Source organism: Danio aesculapii, chromosome 13, assembly GCF_903798145.1.
Source record: "Danio aesculapii chromosome 13, fDanAes4.1, whole genome shotgun sequence".
NCBI lineage: Eukaryota > Metazoa > Chordata > Actinopteri > Cypriniformes > Danionidae > Danio > Danio aesculapii.
The window spans coordinates 45594130-45609470 of record NC_079447.1 but is presented as its reverse complement, the minus strand read 5'-3'; the positions used below and the strand labels follow the sequence as shown (position 1 = coordinate 45609470).

Below are 15341 nucleotides of genomic sequence, written 5' to 3'. Positions count from 1 at the left end.
TGAGCCGCTTTGCTGACTTTTAAACTCCCGCTAAAATGAGCTATGGTTTTGTCTCAGTCCAATGACAGTGCGCATTTCATTTACAAGCCAGAGAGGGTTTAGCTTGACTTGAGGCGAAAGCTGATTGGTTGCTCCCACACGTGGACTGTCCAGTGGCATTTTTTAACTCGATTTATTTTCAGCTTGCATGTAGCAAAGGGAAAAGAAATGCAAGTGACGAATAGAGAGAGAAAAGCATTTGCTAAATGCCTTTTTAAAAAGCTATTTAAATTCTTATTGTTTGATTAATCAGCGTTTTAAGAGGCGTCAGGGTGGCACAGTGGGTAGCACGATCGCCTCATGGCAAGTAGGGTCACTGGTTCGAGCCCTGGCTGGGTCAGTTGGCATTTCTGTGTGGAGTTTGCATGTTCTCCCCGTATGCTCCGGTTTCCCCCACAAATCCAAAGGCATGCACTAGGTGAATTGGGTAAGCTAAAATTGTCTGTAGTGTATGTGTGTGAATGGGAGTGTATGGGTGTTTCCCAGTGATGGGTTGCAGATGAAAGGGCATCCGATGCGTAAAACATATGCTGGATAAGTTGGCAGTTCATTCTGCTGTGGCGACCTCAAATTAATAAAGGGACTAGGCTGCAAAGAAAATGAATCAATGAATAATCTGCATTTTAAAACGTGAATTAAATAAAAATGTATACAATATTCTATTTATTTATACATTTAAAAGTGATTTTTAATGCATTGATTTATTGCTTTATTAAATTACATAAACACAATTTAAATAAACACATTTAAATATGTGTATTTATTTTGTCCATTAATTGTCCATGTAAATTGTGATTTATTTATACACATTTTAATGCTTCAATTATTAAATAAAAAATTTGATTCTTCAGTTTATTTCTAACCGGCACTCCTGGTCCTCCATAATTAGCAGCCAGTGACTATCAAAGTACAACAATGTTCACAGTCCAATGAATAGTGCTAATGCTGTTTTGAAGTCATATGTGATTTTAGACCGAATATTCAAAGTACAATATAAGGACCGTGTCACAAATTGTCACAGTTAAAAAATAAACGAATGAGGATTTTTGACTGTAACCTTAGTTAAACTTGCCAAATCCAGAAGTGCCCTATAAAGTTTTTTATTAATCATAAGTTATTAACCATTAATCCAACACATATAGTGTTACTGTTGATATAAAAGTACATGACTAGGAACATAACAGAAAATAAAAATACAACAAGGGTCTTAATCAAGTAGCTAGAAACGAGTCCAAGGCATGTGAAAGCTTTCGACATTTCTGTTCCTTATGAATTGAGGAGACCTTACGAACATCTTCAGATCATTCCGCCATCAATTAAAGCGGGTTTCACCTTTACAAATTTGCATCTATGAATGAAGTGTTTAGCTCACATGTGTCAATTCCAGTTCCTGGAGGGCCGCAGCTCTGCACAGTTTAGTTCCTCCAACACACTTACCTGTAGGTTTCAAACAAGCCTAAGGATTCAATTAGCTTGATCAGGTGTGTTTAATTAAAGTTAGGACTAAACTGTGCAGAGCTGCGGCGCTCCAGGAACTGGAATTGACATCTAATTTCGCGTCCCATAAAGTGAAACGCTGTGCGCTCGTCAGGGAGAAAAAGTCATGTTTCAAAACATTCTGTGCAAGAGAGAGACCAGACCGTCTTTATTTATTATATAAGGTGTATGGGCGCTAACTGAATACGTTATTTGAAGCCTTTGAAACCAGCTGTTCGAAAGAACCGATTCTCAAACGAGTCAGAGATACATCAACGCCTAGAAATGTCCTATTTGGCTCTCCGTAGTAACTTTGAGGCTCACGTGACCATAACAACACAAATTGCCGCGAAAACTTCTGGATAGCGCTGGAAAATTCCTAGCAATACTTTTTCTTAAAGAAAAAGCTTCTAAACAAATTTATAATGTTCTGCGAAAAGTCAGTGGAGCTCATTAGAGAGCTTCATCGGATGGGCGACGGCCAGCTGCCTGCTTTTAATGTAAGTAAACCGCTTCGTACGGTTATTTTATTCCTTGGGTTTACCAGAAGACACAAAGTTAGAACAGTTGACCGCAATTTAATAGTGACAACTGTTTATCATTAGCATATGAGTGTAGACTCACCGGTTTGTCTTTGGTTTTCCTCAGGAAGACGGTATTCGGCAGGTTCTGGAGGAAATGAAGGCTCTGTACGAGCAGAATCAGACTGATGTGTAAGTCGTGTGTTTCTATGGCACCATCACAGTAACTTTGGATTTGTTTTGTTAACGTTACTAAGTAATGTTAAGGGGCAAGGGTGTGCAGTGTTAATACTTATAAAACAACTATTACTGATACAATTGTTTTCGTAGAAATACATTTGAAATATATAGTAAACATTGAATGAGTGTTCTGAACCAATGTACTTTTTTATTGAGGTAACGGTAAAGTTGGTTTCTTATTCGCACATTCTGTCTGTCTGTCTCTCTGTCTGTCTGTCTGACTGACAGACTGATTGATTGATTGAACATAGGAAATTCTACCAGAAACGTACATTGTCGTTGAAATAAATACAGTGAATAAAAAGTATTTCACCCCCCAAATGAAATGTCATTCATTTGGTTTTCTGATTTATTTATTTTTCTTTACCAAAAACACTACAAATTTACTAAGCGTAAATTTACGTAACAAAATTACGAATATTATTTCAGAAAAGTATTATTTGCAAATTCTAAATGGTGAAATTATATTAGCAGCCAGTGACTATCAAAGTACAACTTTGTTCACAGTCAAATAAATAGTGCTAATATTGTCATATTTACATGTTATTACAGACTGAATATTAAAAGTTCTATGGTAAACATCATATGGAGTATTTACCTCGGTAACCCTGTCATTGTTTTTGTCATCAGCCCAATTAAACCTACATCTTTAATAGTTTTGTTATGTTAAAAAGTAAAGAAAATGTCACTTTAAGCTGTATAAAAGTGTATAAATAACAGCACTTGTCCAGCCTTTTCACCCTTAACCCTTGTGTATTACTCCGCCCACATACAGCAACAAGCAGAGGACACTACAGTTTGACCAATTTTGCTGCTGTTGAACATCATAATGTACTTTTGAGGCTTTTTTTAGTCGAGAATGTAGTTGTTTAGATTGGAACTATGCAGTTTATTTATAAGAACAGTGCCAATTTAAAAATATTTATAATTTCTGAGAGACAGTGTGTCGGCGGCCATTAGCCTCAAAATATGAACATTACTCTAAAAGTTTTCAGTAGCACTCAAAAGTGAGATACAGAAGGTCATTTACATACCTAAAGGCACTCAAATGACGAACTTACAAAAATAAAAAGCATACCATATTTCCAAAACCTACCCTAAAATAAGTCCAAATCTTCTAAAATGTTTGTCTTGTAGGAACGAGGCAAAGACAGAGGGCAAGAGTGAACTGATTCCATCCATCAAGTTTCGCCACAGCTGCCTGTTGAGGAACCAGCGCTGTATCGCCGCATATCTGTGAGGGATTCACTTCTGATAGATTTCCTAGATTCCCCTTCAGTCCTGTGTGCTCAAACACATCTCTCCTTCTCTCCACAGATACGATCGCCTCTTGCGAATCCGTGCCCTCAGATGGGAATATGGCAGTGTGTTGCCCACCAACATTAGATTTCATATGTGTGCTGAAGAGGTGGGCTTGTTCTTCTGTGTAGCAGATCCTATATACCACTTGTTTCTTCTTTGTCTGTGTCTGATGCTAATTTTAATGCTTTACAAATCAGATGGAGTGGTTCAATCAGTACAAAAAGTCCTTGGCAACTTATATGAGGTCAATCGGTGGAGAAGAAGGCTTAGACATCACACAGGATATGAAGCCCCCGAAGAGTTTATACATTGAGGTGAGTGCAGTATGATTTTAGGGTACATGTTGTTGTCGAAAATGTTCATACAGATCTGTGAAAACACTTTGAAAATGCTGGATTCTGCTTGTCACTTTGTAAAGAAACACTACACATTAAGGTTCTGTAGTCCGCCATTGTTTTTTTGGTTGTCAAGTACGTAAGCATGCCTATAGAGTCAACACATTATATTTACACTCACCAGCCACTTTGTTAGGTACAGCTGTCCAACTGCTCGTTAATGCAAATTTCAAATCAGCCAATCACATGGCAGCAACTCAATGCATTCAGGCATGTACACATGGTCAAGACGATCTGCTGTAGTTCAAACCGAGCATCAGAATGGGGAAGAAAGGTGATTTAAGTGACTTTGAACATGGCATGGTTGTTGGTGCCAGACGGGCTGGTCTGAGTATTTCAGAAACTGCTAATCTACTGGGATTTTCACACACAACCTTCCCTAGGGTTTACAGAGAAAGAAAAAGAGAAAATATCCAGTGAGCAGCTGTTCTGTGGGTGAAAATGCCTTGTTGATGCCAGAGGTCAGAGGAGAATGGCCAGACTGGTTCAAGCTGATAGAAAGGCAACAGTGACTCAAATAACCACTCGGTATCACCAAGATATGCAAAATTAGCATCTTTGAATGCACAACATGTCCAACCTTGAGGCGGAAGGAGCAGAAGACCACACCATACGCCACTTCTGTCAGCTAAGAACAGGAAACTGAGGCTACAATTCACACAGATTCACCAAAATTGGACAATAGAAGATTGGGAAAACGTTGCATTTTCTGATGAGTCTCGATTTCTGCTGCGACATTCGGATGGTAGGGTCAGTATTTGGCGTCAACAACATGAAAGCATGGATCCATCCTGCTTTGTATCAACGGTTCAGGCTGGTGGGGGTGGTGTGAGGGATAGTTTCTTGGCACACTTTGGCCCAATTAGTACCAAAAGAGCATTGTGTCAACGCCACAACTTGAGTATTGTTGCTGACCATGTCCATCCCTTTATGACCAGTGTACCAATCGTCTGATGGCTACTTCCAGCAGGTGAATGATCCATGTCATAAAGCGCAAATCATCTCAGTTTCTTGAACATGACAATGAGTTCACTGTACTCAACTGGTCTCCACAGTCACCAGATCTCAATCCAATAGAGCGCCTTTGGGATGTGGTGGAACAGGAGATTTGCATCATGGATGTGCAGCTGACAAATCTACAGCAACTGCGTGATGCTATCATGTCAATATGGACAAAATCTCTGAGGAATATTTCCAGTACCTTGTTAAATTTATGCCACGAAGGATTAATGCAGTTCTGAATGCATAAGAGGGTCCAACACCGTACTAGTAAGGTGTACCTAATAAAGTGGCCGGTATGTGCATAACATCAGTTTTGGTTTTTTTGTAGTTTATAAAGAGACCATGATTGTACCATTTTCACTAACTTATATTTGAAAGTTTGATATTCCAGAACACAATTATCAAGTAATTTAGGGCCCAAAAGACAAAAAGTGCATCCCAAATCGAATACTTTTTATACTACTTTATACTTTTTACACTACTTTATACTTTTTCGGATACTATTTATACTACAAAAAATGCCTTTTTATCAGTGTTGTTGTTATTTGTATATATTTTTCAGTACAATGAATGATTAAGAAACAGTTTTAATTGTAAATTATTTATTGAATAGTTACTACAGCTGTTGCCATGAATATAGCCAATGCTCCAGATATGGCATGAGAACGTAATTAATTATAAAGAATACTAAGGCACTTTAAACACCTGGATGATGCACTTATTCGAGCATTAATAAAGAAGTGTGTAACTCTTTATTTTTTAATTTTTTTTATTCTCTTTGTATTATATTTCTGGTAGTTATGTTCATGCTCAGTGTGGGGAAAAAACGTTTAGGTTTGTGATGTAGAACCAATAAAAGAATTTTAGCAGATGTATAGAACACACAAATATTTTAGTTGTAGTACATGATATAATTTTAGTAATATTTGTCATATTACCTTTTGCAAAAATAAATGGTTGAGTTAGTTACAGTATTGAAATTGCTAAATGTAATATAATGCATCCTAAAAACAATTCACTCATTTTGTTTAAGATGCAGTAATACTATCATCATTGATGCGACTTCACTTTTCACATTTTTGTTTTTCTTCTTTTTCAGGTGCGCTGTCTTAAAGACCATGGGGAATTTGAAATAGACGATGGCACTGTGATTCTGTTGAAGAAAAACAGCCAGGTAATTCTATTGTTAAAAAGGCTATAAAGACCATTTCATTATGGTCATTTCATTGGCCAATGAACAAATCCTGCGTGTTGTCAAACTGTAGCAAGAGGCAATTCAGTCATAACATTATTTATCAATATGTAAACTTTTTGGGATTCTTTTGAAGCTATTAAAATAAAAAGCACAACAAAAAAAGTGGATACCTGATGTAATTGATGCACTCAGACATTCTTCCCTAGAGTATATGCAGTCAAAGCACCTTGTTTTTGTTTCTTATTGTACATGTTGAAGGGGCAGTTTAAATTGCTTTAAAAATACTACACTTTTTAATATAGGCATAATAATAATAATTATTATTCTGTCACAAACAATTGTTGCTTAACCAAAGGTTTAACAGATAGTGGAGTTGGATCGTGAACTGAAGAACGGGGGGCACTTTTTATTCAAGAGAAAAAAGGGCATGCACAGGTTGAGCCCTATCTGCGCACATGCCTGATTTGCAACCAAGTATTAAAAAGTAAAAGTTTGATTTATGGTTATTATTCTGTCCAATGACTTTTGGACCCTTAACAAGTGGGAGGCACATATGCAAACAGTTGTAATTCCTTCAGCGTTCACCTGATTTGGATGTAAATACTCAAATTAAAGCTGACTGTCTGCAGTTAAAGCACATCTTGTTCGTTTCATTTCCAATCCATTGTGTTGGTGTAAAGAGCCAAAAATGTTAGTCAATGTCCAAATATTTATGGCCCTAACGGTAACCGTATATGTGTGTGTGTATATATAAAAACCAAAAATATAAAATTGTTGACATTTTCTAGTTTGCAATTTTATTTTTTGCAGTATCTCATTTGAATTTAAACGTATTATCTTTCTGTCTTAAGAGGTGGTCAAAGTCTATTTTAATGAATACAACGGTTTTGTTTAGTGCACCAAAATTATCGTCCATTTTCACTGAACAATGGATAAAAAAGGGGTTGTACTGATTTATGCTGAGCATTTGTATTTTTTTCTAATCATTCATCTATTATTAACAGACTGATTTCACGCGGCCGCCATTTTTAAAAGCGAAATCGAGGCTGCGGTGGGAAGAAACCCGGAAGTATCGTTGGGAGTTACATTAGAACGTTGTGTACTTGGCTGTATATCTTATCAGCGAAGAGAAAGTGACACAAATTTATCATTTCACCGCCTTCCGAGTGACCCGAAGGTCTGTCCTGAATGAATGGTGAAAATAAAAAGGGATATCAGAGCTAATTTTCAGCTAAGTTAAGGGACATGGCACTAGTTAGCTAACGTTTTCTTTCCCAAACACACGTTTTAGATGCCATTTATCAAACTCAAGTTAATGAACTGATTCTTTCACTATATTAGACTTGTCGCGATACTGAATTAAAAGAAAAACCATCAATTTCCCGCTAACATTTAAGGCACTGTTGACGGCTTTCTTAAAACAGCGCTGATTTGCCATTGTGTTCACGTGATCAACAGAATAGCTTGTGATTGGCCGAGAAGGTCATCAGTTCACCCTCCGCTGTTTACCGAGTACAAACACAGACGAGCCGAGCGATCTGCTTGATGACTCGACTGATCTTCATGGCTGTTTCCGCTCGCGTCTCCGTGTATCTGTGTTTGCACTGGGTGAAGGGCAGTAAACTGAGTGCAAACACAGATACAAGGAGACTGGAACGCGAAGCAGCCGTGAAGATCAGTCGAGTCAAAAACTCAACGGGAAATAGATGTTTTAAAACTTCAGTACCGGGACAACACTATTACAGACAACACGAGGGTGTGCTACAGTGTTTTAGCGCTCACTGGGTAACATAGACTGAAGCAGGGAAGTGTCCCCACGGTGTTTACCTGCTGCCATGATCTGAAGCCTAGGAGGACACTTGAGCATATTACTCTTAAAGAGATTGTGATGTTGTTTGATGCTAAATTGCTTTTAATTTTCTAAATTTCACTTACTGAATGATATTAAAGTGATGTTTACACCAGTTCTGCATTTTGAAATCTCGGCAACAGCTGGAGGTGTGTACTCCACATCATGTTACTGTAATGTGTACAGTCCTTGTCCTATACTTCCGGGTTTCTTCCCACCGCAGCCTCGCTTTGGTTCTTTAAAATGGCGGCCGCGTGAAATAAGCGTACTCTGATAGATGTATACGAACATATAAAATGATTGCAAATAAAATTAAACACTTATTTTTTTATTGTAATAGTTGGAAATATATGTAAATAGCAAAGAGCATGGAGTGACTGTGAAATGCATTAATTTCTCTGGAGCAAGCTAGCTTTAAAGAATAAATCTCCATTGTAACTTAATTTAGCTTATTTTAGTCTGCTATTGTGCAACTGAGTCGAGTTAATTCAGCCAGGATAGCCTCAAAATCCCAGCTTAATCCCTTATCTTTTGTGCACACCATTTCTGTTTGTTGTCAAAACTGACATTTTAAGGGGCGTGATTAAGTATGTTAGCCATGCCCAATACCCAAGATGTACTTAATCTGACAACTTGGCTTAAAAAAACAGGAAGTGCATTTTCACGTTTCAATTAAAGATTTTTTTTCTTAACGACATGCACAGATTAATTGTTCACTGCAAAACTAGCAATGTGAGCTAACAAAATCATATGGTTAGTTTTGATTTCTTGGGGACTTTAGATTCAAGTACTGCGCTACTTGAAAAGTAATATTATTTTGTAACCTGCGTTATTTGTAATGTTACCCCAACACTAGTCAAGCGTGTGATATTTTTCTAGCTGTAGTTCAATGGCCACTGGTGTTGCTAGCTAGGATTTTGGAATTCATCATACAGTTGCTTTATAATCATGTTTAAATCAGACTGTAAGGGCGTGCTCACACCATGTACAAGTTGCCTTGAACCAGGCCGAAGCACGCTTGTCCCCCCCCTCCCATTCCCCCTGATGGCTCACATTCACATTGCATTCGAGCACGTTTACGTTATCGATGATGCGCTGTTCAGTTTAGGAAGCGATCTCGCTCAGCACAGTGGAGATTTCTTTATATCGTTTTAGTCGTTTGAGACGCAGTCAAATATTTCGGCAAACAGATCAGCAACTTTTGACAATCATAAAGTCCTCGTGCTGCAGGAGTTAGGAGGTTTGCTGAAGGTGCAGCTGTCGTGCAGTGAGGGGTTTGTATCTTTAATAAACTACGACAGTTTGTGTTCATTGAAAAGAATGATTAATAAATCCATATGAAATCACATCTCGTCTTCAGTTTCGGGCTTAGGCGCGCTTTGCACTCACACTACAAGCGTACCGCACCAAAGCCCAAGTGAACTGCGCTCTGGCACACCTTTTCCAACCATGCCTGAGCCTGATTGAGAGCACTCGCATGTCGCAAACGATCCGGGAAACGGGCCTGGGCATGGTTCGGATAATCATAAGTGTTTGTGTACATATAATGAATGTTTCTCTATTTCTCTCTCTCTCTCTCTCTCTCTACAGCACTTCTTACCCAGATGGAAATGTGAGCAGCTGATTCGACAGGGTGTATTAGAGCATGTCATCTCCTAACTATGAGCAGCTGTACTGTGGATACTTTAACTTAAATTGAGTCAACATTTCGTTGATCTGGTTGTCCAATCAGAAAGCAGCATGTGTTCACAGGTAAAACTTTACTTGGTCACATTCTTTACAATGGAAAAAACAAATACATGATGCATTTACAACAGCCGTGTGTCACTTTCATCTCCCACCAGTTAGCCAGCTTCTTTTAGACACACAACTGCAACACTTACAATAATTTATCAAAGTGGACATTAGTGCATCATTATTGTGCCATTAAAATATAGCATCTGTATCAAAACTGTACATGGTGTGAATACTGTGCTTTTGGTTATTGCACCAAAATGGGCATTAAAACAGCAATAAAAAGAAGTCTTTTTTTTACTAGTAAATACAAGGGTGTCTGGGGTTTGTACCCTAAAATCACAGTAAACAAAATGTGTAATGCTCTTTCCTTGATAGATTATCAAATGCTGTACCATTGTCTTGTTCATTAATATTCAGTGGCCTTTAAGCAGGCACAAAATTTAGCCTTAAAGAGACAGCTCACCTATAAAGGACATTTCAGTCATTTACTCATCCTTGAGTTTGTGGTATTGAATACAGAAGATATTTTGAAGAATGAAACCAGTAACTTAGTATTTGTTTTTCCTACTGTGGAAGTCAATGGTTACAGGTTTCCAAAATTCTTCAACATTATCTTCTTTGCAACCAGTCAAGGATTCGCAAACACTCCTTGTTTATTTTTGGGTGAACTACCCCTTTAAATTGTTTACTCTTCTTTCTCTTTATACTGTTTCAATGGCATTATTTAAATACAGTACGCTGTTGTAGTTACTGAAAGCTTTATCTGTGCTTTCAATTTAATACTTGGATTGTTTACTGCTTTTACAAAAACATTTTGCACCAAAAAGAAAAAAGTGCACTAGCAGGTGAGACTTCACAGTCCAGTGCAGATCAAGAAGTAATGTTGAGGGATAGTTCAACCAAAAACGAACATTTCCACACCTTTGAGTTATTTTTTTTCTGTTGACCACTGAAGATATTTTGAAGAATGTTGAAAACCAGTAACCATTGACCCCCATAGTAGGAAAAATATACTGTGGAGGTCAATGGTTTCTGGCTTTCTTCAAAATATCATCGTTTGTGTTCAACAGAAGAAGTCGTCAAATAGGTTTGAAACAAATTAAGCAAATTTTCAGTTTTGGATGAACTACCCTTTTTATACCTGTCTAAGCCGTGAGTGATGCTGGGGCGATTTTACGCAAGAGTTTATTCAGAGCAATAACTTTCTCCTCCAGGAGGAAGGATTTCTTCTCTGCACTCTTCTGCCTCTGCTCAGTCACCTGAAGAGCCTTCATGAGCTGAGAGTTTTCCACATACAGGTCCTTCAACAGCACGTCTGACTTGGCGTTTTTGGCCAGCTGTAGGGGGAAAATGAGATTATCAATATACAAAATATCAAGCATCAGAACAGTATACTAAATCAGAGCACAGTTACAAATGACCTGGTCCTACTGACCTCAGGGCTGAAAATTACATTATTACTGGAACTTGTAAACTCTCCTTTTATAGGGTCATTAAACACCAAAACACAATTTTTGAGATGTTGACAGTGATATACATGTCCCACGCTGCTAACACACTATTAGGAGACACATATTTCTCTAATAAGTGAACATTTGTTGTCGTTGCAAATTTGTTTATCCGGTTTAAAAAGAAATTTAAGATGCATAATGGCAATGAGGTCATTGTGTAAATTCCGGCATGGAGATGTCTGTACCGGCTGGTACAAAGTGACGTCATTGAGTTTTCAGTACACCTGTTCTTTAATTCTTGAGAAAGACTTTGTTTAAAGTAATCAGCAACTTAATATGCATGATATACCTTCGAAGACTCCTTTTAGCTGTTACAGTGTTCAGAGAGACACCATGCTGTGTTGCCAACCGTAATTAAAAAGAAGAATTGTGTGAGAAGAATTGTTAGGGGACATGGGTCATCAGTGTTTATAAATGTGCCGCAATGAAGGTTGTTTCGATTTTCCACGTGGACCCACATGTGTGGATTTCAGTGGTCTGCTAACACATGACAAAAATAATGTTCTTTACAAAAAAAAATTATTTATGTTTTTACCCAAGAGCTTTTTGAATCTGGAAATGGTGAAATCTGGATTTGGAAAGACATTCCTTAGTCAAAATTAATTAAATTAAGTTTAAAGTAATATCACTACAATATTATGGGCTGAAAATCAACTTCCACACAGCTCTCAGACCCACTGTAAATGCAGCTCTCTGAATCAATCTATCTCCATCTCGCCTGCGTCAGTGTTTGTGTTTCCGCTGTGAAAATCAGCTGTAGTGCATATAATGAAACTCCCCTTTTCATGCAAACCCTTCCCTCTTTCACCACTCGCCACTCCCACCTAAACAAAGCTGGACTCACCCACTTTCCTGAAAACACCCTGCTGAGACGGAGAGTTTCATGGCCCTTTAAACAAGTCTAAGCTGTGAGTGACTAAGACAATTATACGCAAGCGTTTATTCAGAGCAATCACTGCTTCAAGTCATACCTATAGGAATTTTATTAATTTGTGTCAGTACATGGAGGCATTATGTCCATCAAAAGTAGGGATGGCTGACGTGAAACTGATGTTGACACAGCGTCGAGATCCTAAAGCGCAAGTGTTTCTAAACACTGCACCAAAGCATGATCTGAAACACCCAGGTCATGTGACTAAAGCGATTTGAAGCATCAGACATTTCAGAAGCATTTCAAGACCTGGCGAATCTGTGTTTGATTGACAGGGATCTCATGAAGACTAGTGGACCGTGCATGTACATAGAGTAACTGTGTTGCAAATTGCCCAAGTTTGAATTCCGATGTGTACAAACACTTAAATTATGACGATGTATTTTAATAGTTAATTTATGACCAAAACAAGACATTTATTCAAAGTGTTCATTGGAATGTCAGACCAATGTTGAAATATAACACATTATAAAGAAAAGAGCATTTAAAAAACTAACATCTATATCTGCATAACCCTGGATTTGAACCCATCATCTCTGCATGCTAGACAGGAACTCTAACCGCTTCACTAAATCACTTGAAACACTCTACAAATTGGGGTTTAATACCTCAATTTGCTTAACCGTTTCTTTTCTGAAGCTGTTCCAGAGCAATAAATGAAAAAAATGACCACTAGGTGTAGAGACGCGTTTCAAAACTGACACATTTGCTTCATCTGTTTAAGTGTTTCATGAAGCCTCGCTCTGCTCACCACGAATCAAAAGTACAATGTGGGGTATGGCAAGGCTCAGTTAGTCCCTTGCTTTTTATGTTATAAATGCTTCAAAAATGAGAATTATGTTGTTAATTTCACATCTTTGGAACACAAATTAAGATATTTTAAAGGAAATGAGCGCTATCATCCTTCATACACCTCAATGGCCTTAACTTGTGTACCAATTGATAATTTTCGATTTTGGGTGAACTAATACTTTAATCAAGCCACTTGTCTGTTAAAATGAATGAACAATTGGCGATGATGTAAATATACTCACACGCCACTTTTTATCTTTGACTCTAAATGAACATTACATAAATAGAAAATTCAACTTTCTAGAGGCTTTCATTTACCTTTATTTTTATTTTATTAATCAGAAGGTGCTACTCGTTTATTTTTTTCAGTCAGGAAAGCAAGTAAACTTGCGAGTAAAAAAAAAAAAGTAATGTAGAGTCATCACTGATTTCTTATTCATAAACAAGAAGATACATTAAGTAAAGTGGACAAAACGCTGTAGACCCCCTTACAACCGAGTTTAGCATTAAGCATCGCTTGCAACTACAGATCTCTATTTGTGTTAGCATACCTGTTCCTTCAGCTGGTTGACTTTCTCCTGAAGCATGACACGGGTGTTTTTCAGCTTGGCCTCAACCTCATCCATGCGTTCCTGCATGCTCGCCATCAGTTTCTCATATTGCTCCTGTGGTTTGATTTAGCAGTATGTTATTAATAGTGCTTGAATAATAAGACAGAGGTTCAAACATGCAAATGATTCAAATGTATCAGAAGCACTTGCACGAGGTCACATTTCAGCAAAATTCTAGTCGAAATGAGACAAATACTCAGCTTATACTTTCAATTTAAGGTTTTACTGCGTTTTCTGCCTGTGCAGAAATGCACTTATAGCTTATCTAAACTCATAGAATTTTAATTGTTTTTTATTACTTGTCTGTATAATGTGTTCTTCTATTAATTTTCAAGGCTAGTGCTGTTCGATTCACGCTGTTCTCTGTTCCTTTAGTTATTTAACAAAGTACTGTCAATATTAGACGAAAAGTCCAAAAACAGAAATATCTGATCATCCTCCATAGCATGGCTTCATGGTTACACTTTACCAAGGCAATGACTAGGCCCACACAGAATCTGTGTGCGCAGAAATCTGCAGATTTTTAGCCCATCAGAGTCTATTTATTTACTTGTGTAAATGTGTGCAAGATGTGTTAGATGTATTCAGTTTGAATTAATTTCAGTAATATTATTGACTAATATAAAAAAAAAAAAGTGTTAATTTGATTTACTTACAATACAGTTTGTAAAGTCATATTTCTGGTCTTAGATTATTATATATGAGACTTGCTTTGCAAATCCAATTAGATGCACTTATTTGATAAACATTATATATGAAGTAAAAAATAATACCTTTTTAACTTAACGTTTTTAGTTATGATACTCCTAAAAGTCATTCTACATAAATTCGCTGATTTTTTTTTTTTACAAAATTCTCTGCAGAAATAGCAAAAAATGTCCACAGATTCTGTCTGGCCCTAGCAATGACTGATGAATTTGCATTATATTCCAAGAGTTCTGTTACCAGGACCACAGTGGATGCTGACTGGACCAGATTAAATAGTTTAAAGGTGCAGTAGGTCATTGTCTTCAGAAATTTTATTTGTTGTTTATGGGAAATTACGGGAGTTTTCCGGGAGAAATGACAAAAATGAGAGATGGGTCTGAAAATGGGAGACTCCCAGGAAAAACAGGAGTGTTGGCAGGTATGGTTATAAAGTCACAATTCCAAGTTACAAAGTAAGAATATCAAGTTTACAGTCACAATTCCGAGTTATAAAGTCGTAATTATAAATTGAGCAATTCTCAATTATAAAATCATAATTCTCAATTAGAAAGTCACAATTCCTAGTTATAAAATTAACTTATAATTCTGAACTTTATAACTCGGAATTGCGACCTTAACTCAAAACTCTGACTTTATAATTTTTTTAATTTAATTAAATTTTTTTTATTATTCAGTGGCAGGAAAGGTCTTCCATAGATTTTTATTTATTTGAATAACGAAACCTTAGTAAATAGCGCTCTTCCGCCTAATCAGTTTCATTAAGGTGAAGTTTGATTTATGTTTGTTCACATTCGTTCATTTTTGAACAGTGACAACCTGTGACTGGCTCCCACTCTAACGTTACTTTAAATATTGGATCTGGAATAGCGTGTAGTATGACTTCAAAACAACATTAGCACTATTTCACTGGTGAACGATGTTGTATTTATAGTCATTGCCTGATTACATGATTTCACTATTTAGAATTTGCAAACAATACTTTTCAGAAAGTTTCCTAATTCCTGCACTCTACTGGCCTGTCAACAACTTCGC

At 37.2% G+C, this 15341-nt stretch overlaps 2 protein-coding genes across 3 annotated transcripts in view; one reads left to right on the top strand and one right to left on the bottom strand.

Moving 5' to 3' along the window:
* The first annotated feature begins 1842 nt into the window (after positions 1–1842).
* Positions 1843–9835, top strand: gins1 (GINS complex subunit 1 (Psf1 homolog)). The gene is made up of 7 exons (XM_056470546.1): positions 1843–2015; positions 2164–2228; positions 3414–3512; positions 3594–3684; positions 3776–3892; positions 6075–6149; positions 9610–9835. The coding sequence occupies exons 1-7, from the start codon at positions 1941–1943 to the stop codon at positions 9676–9678; spliced, it is 591 nt and encodes a 196-aa protein (XP_056326521.1). The 5' UTR covers positions 1843–1940; the 3' UTR covers positions 9679–9835.
* The window catches only part of ninl (ninein-like), a 74601-nt gene continuing 69020 nt past the window's right edge, over positions 9761–15341 (bottom strand). For both annotated transcript variants that reach the window (XM_056470544.1, XM_056470545.1), the window contains 2 exons: positions 13542–13655; positions 9761–11093 (listed from right to left, as the gene is read on the bottom strand). In XM_056470544.1, the coding sequence (XP_056326519.1) occupies positions 10902–11093; positions 13542–13655 (306 nt within the window). In that variant the 3' untranslated portion in view covers positions 9761–10901. The remainder of the gene's footprint in view (positions 11094–13541; positions 13656–15341) is intronic.

What these genes read in the sequence shown, in the direction of transcription:
- gins1 (XM_056470546.1), top strand. Translation starts at nt 1,941, where the DNA reads ATGTTCTGCGAAAAGTCAGTGGAGCTCATTAGAGAGCTTCATCGGATG. An exon ending in GAGCAGAATCAGACTGATGT is followed by an intron (nt 2,229 to 3,413) that starts GTAAGTCGTGTG and finishes TTTGTCTTGTAG; the next exon opens with GAACGAGGCAAAGACAGAGG. An exon ending in TGTTGAAGAAAAACAGCCAG is followed by an intron (nt 6,150 to 9,609) that starts GTAATTCTATTG and finishes CTCTCTCTACAG; the next exon opens with CACTTCTTACCCAGATGGAA.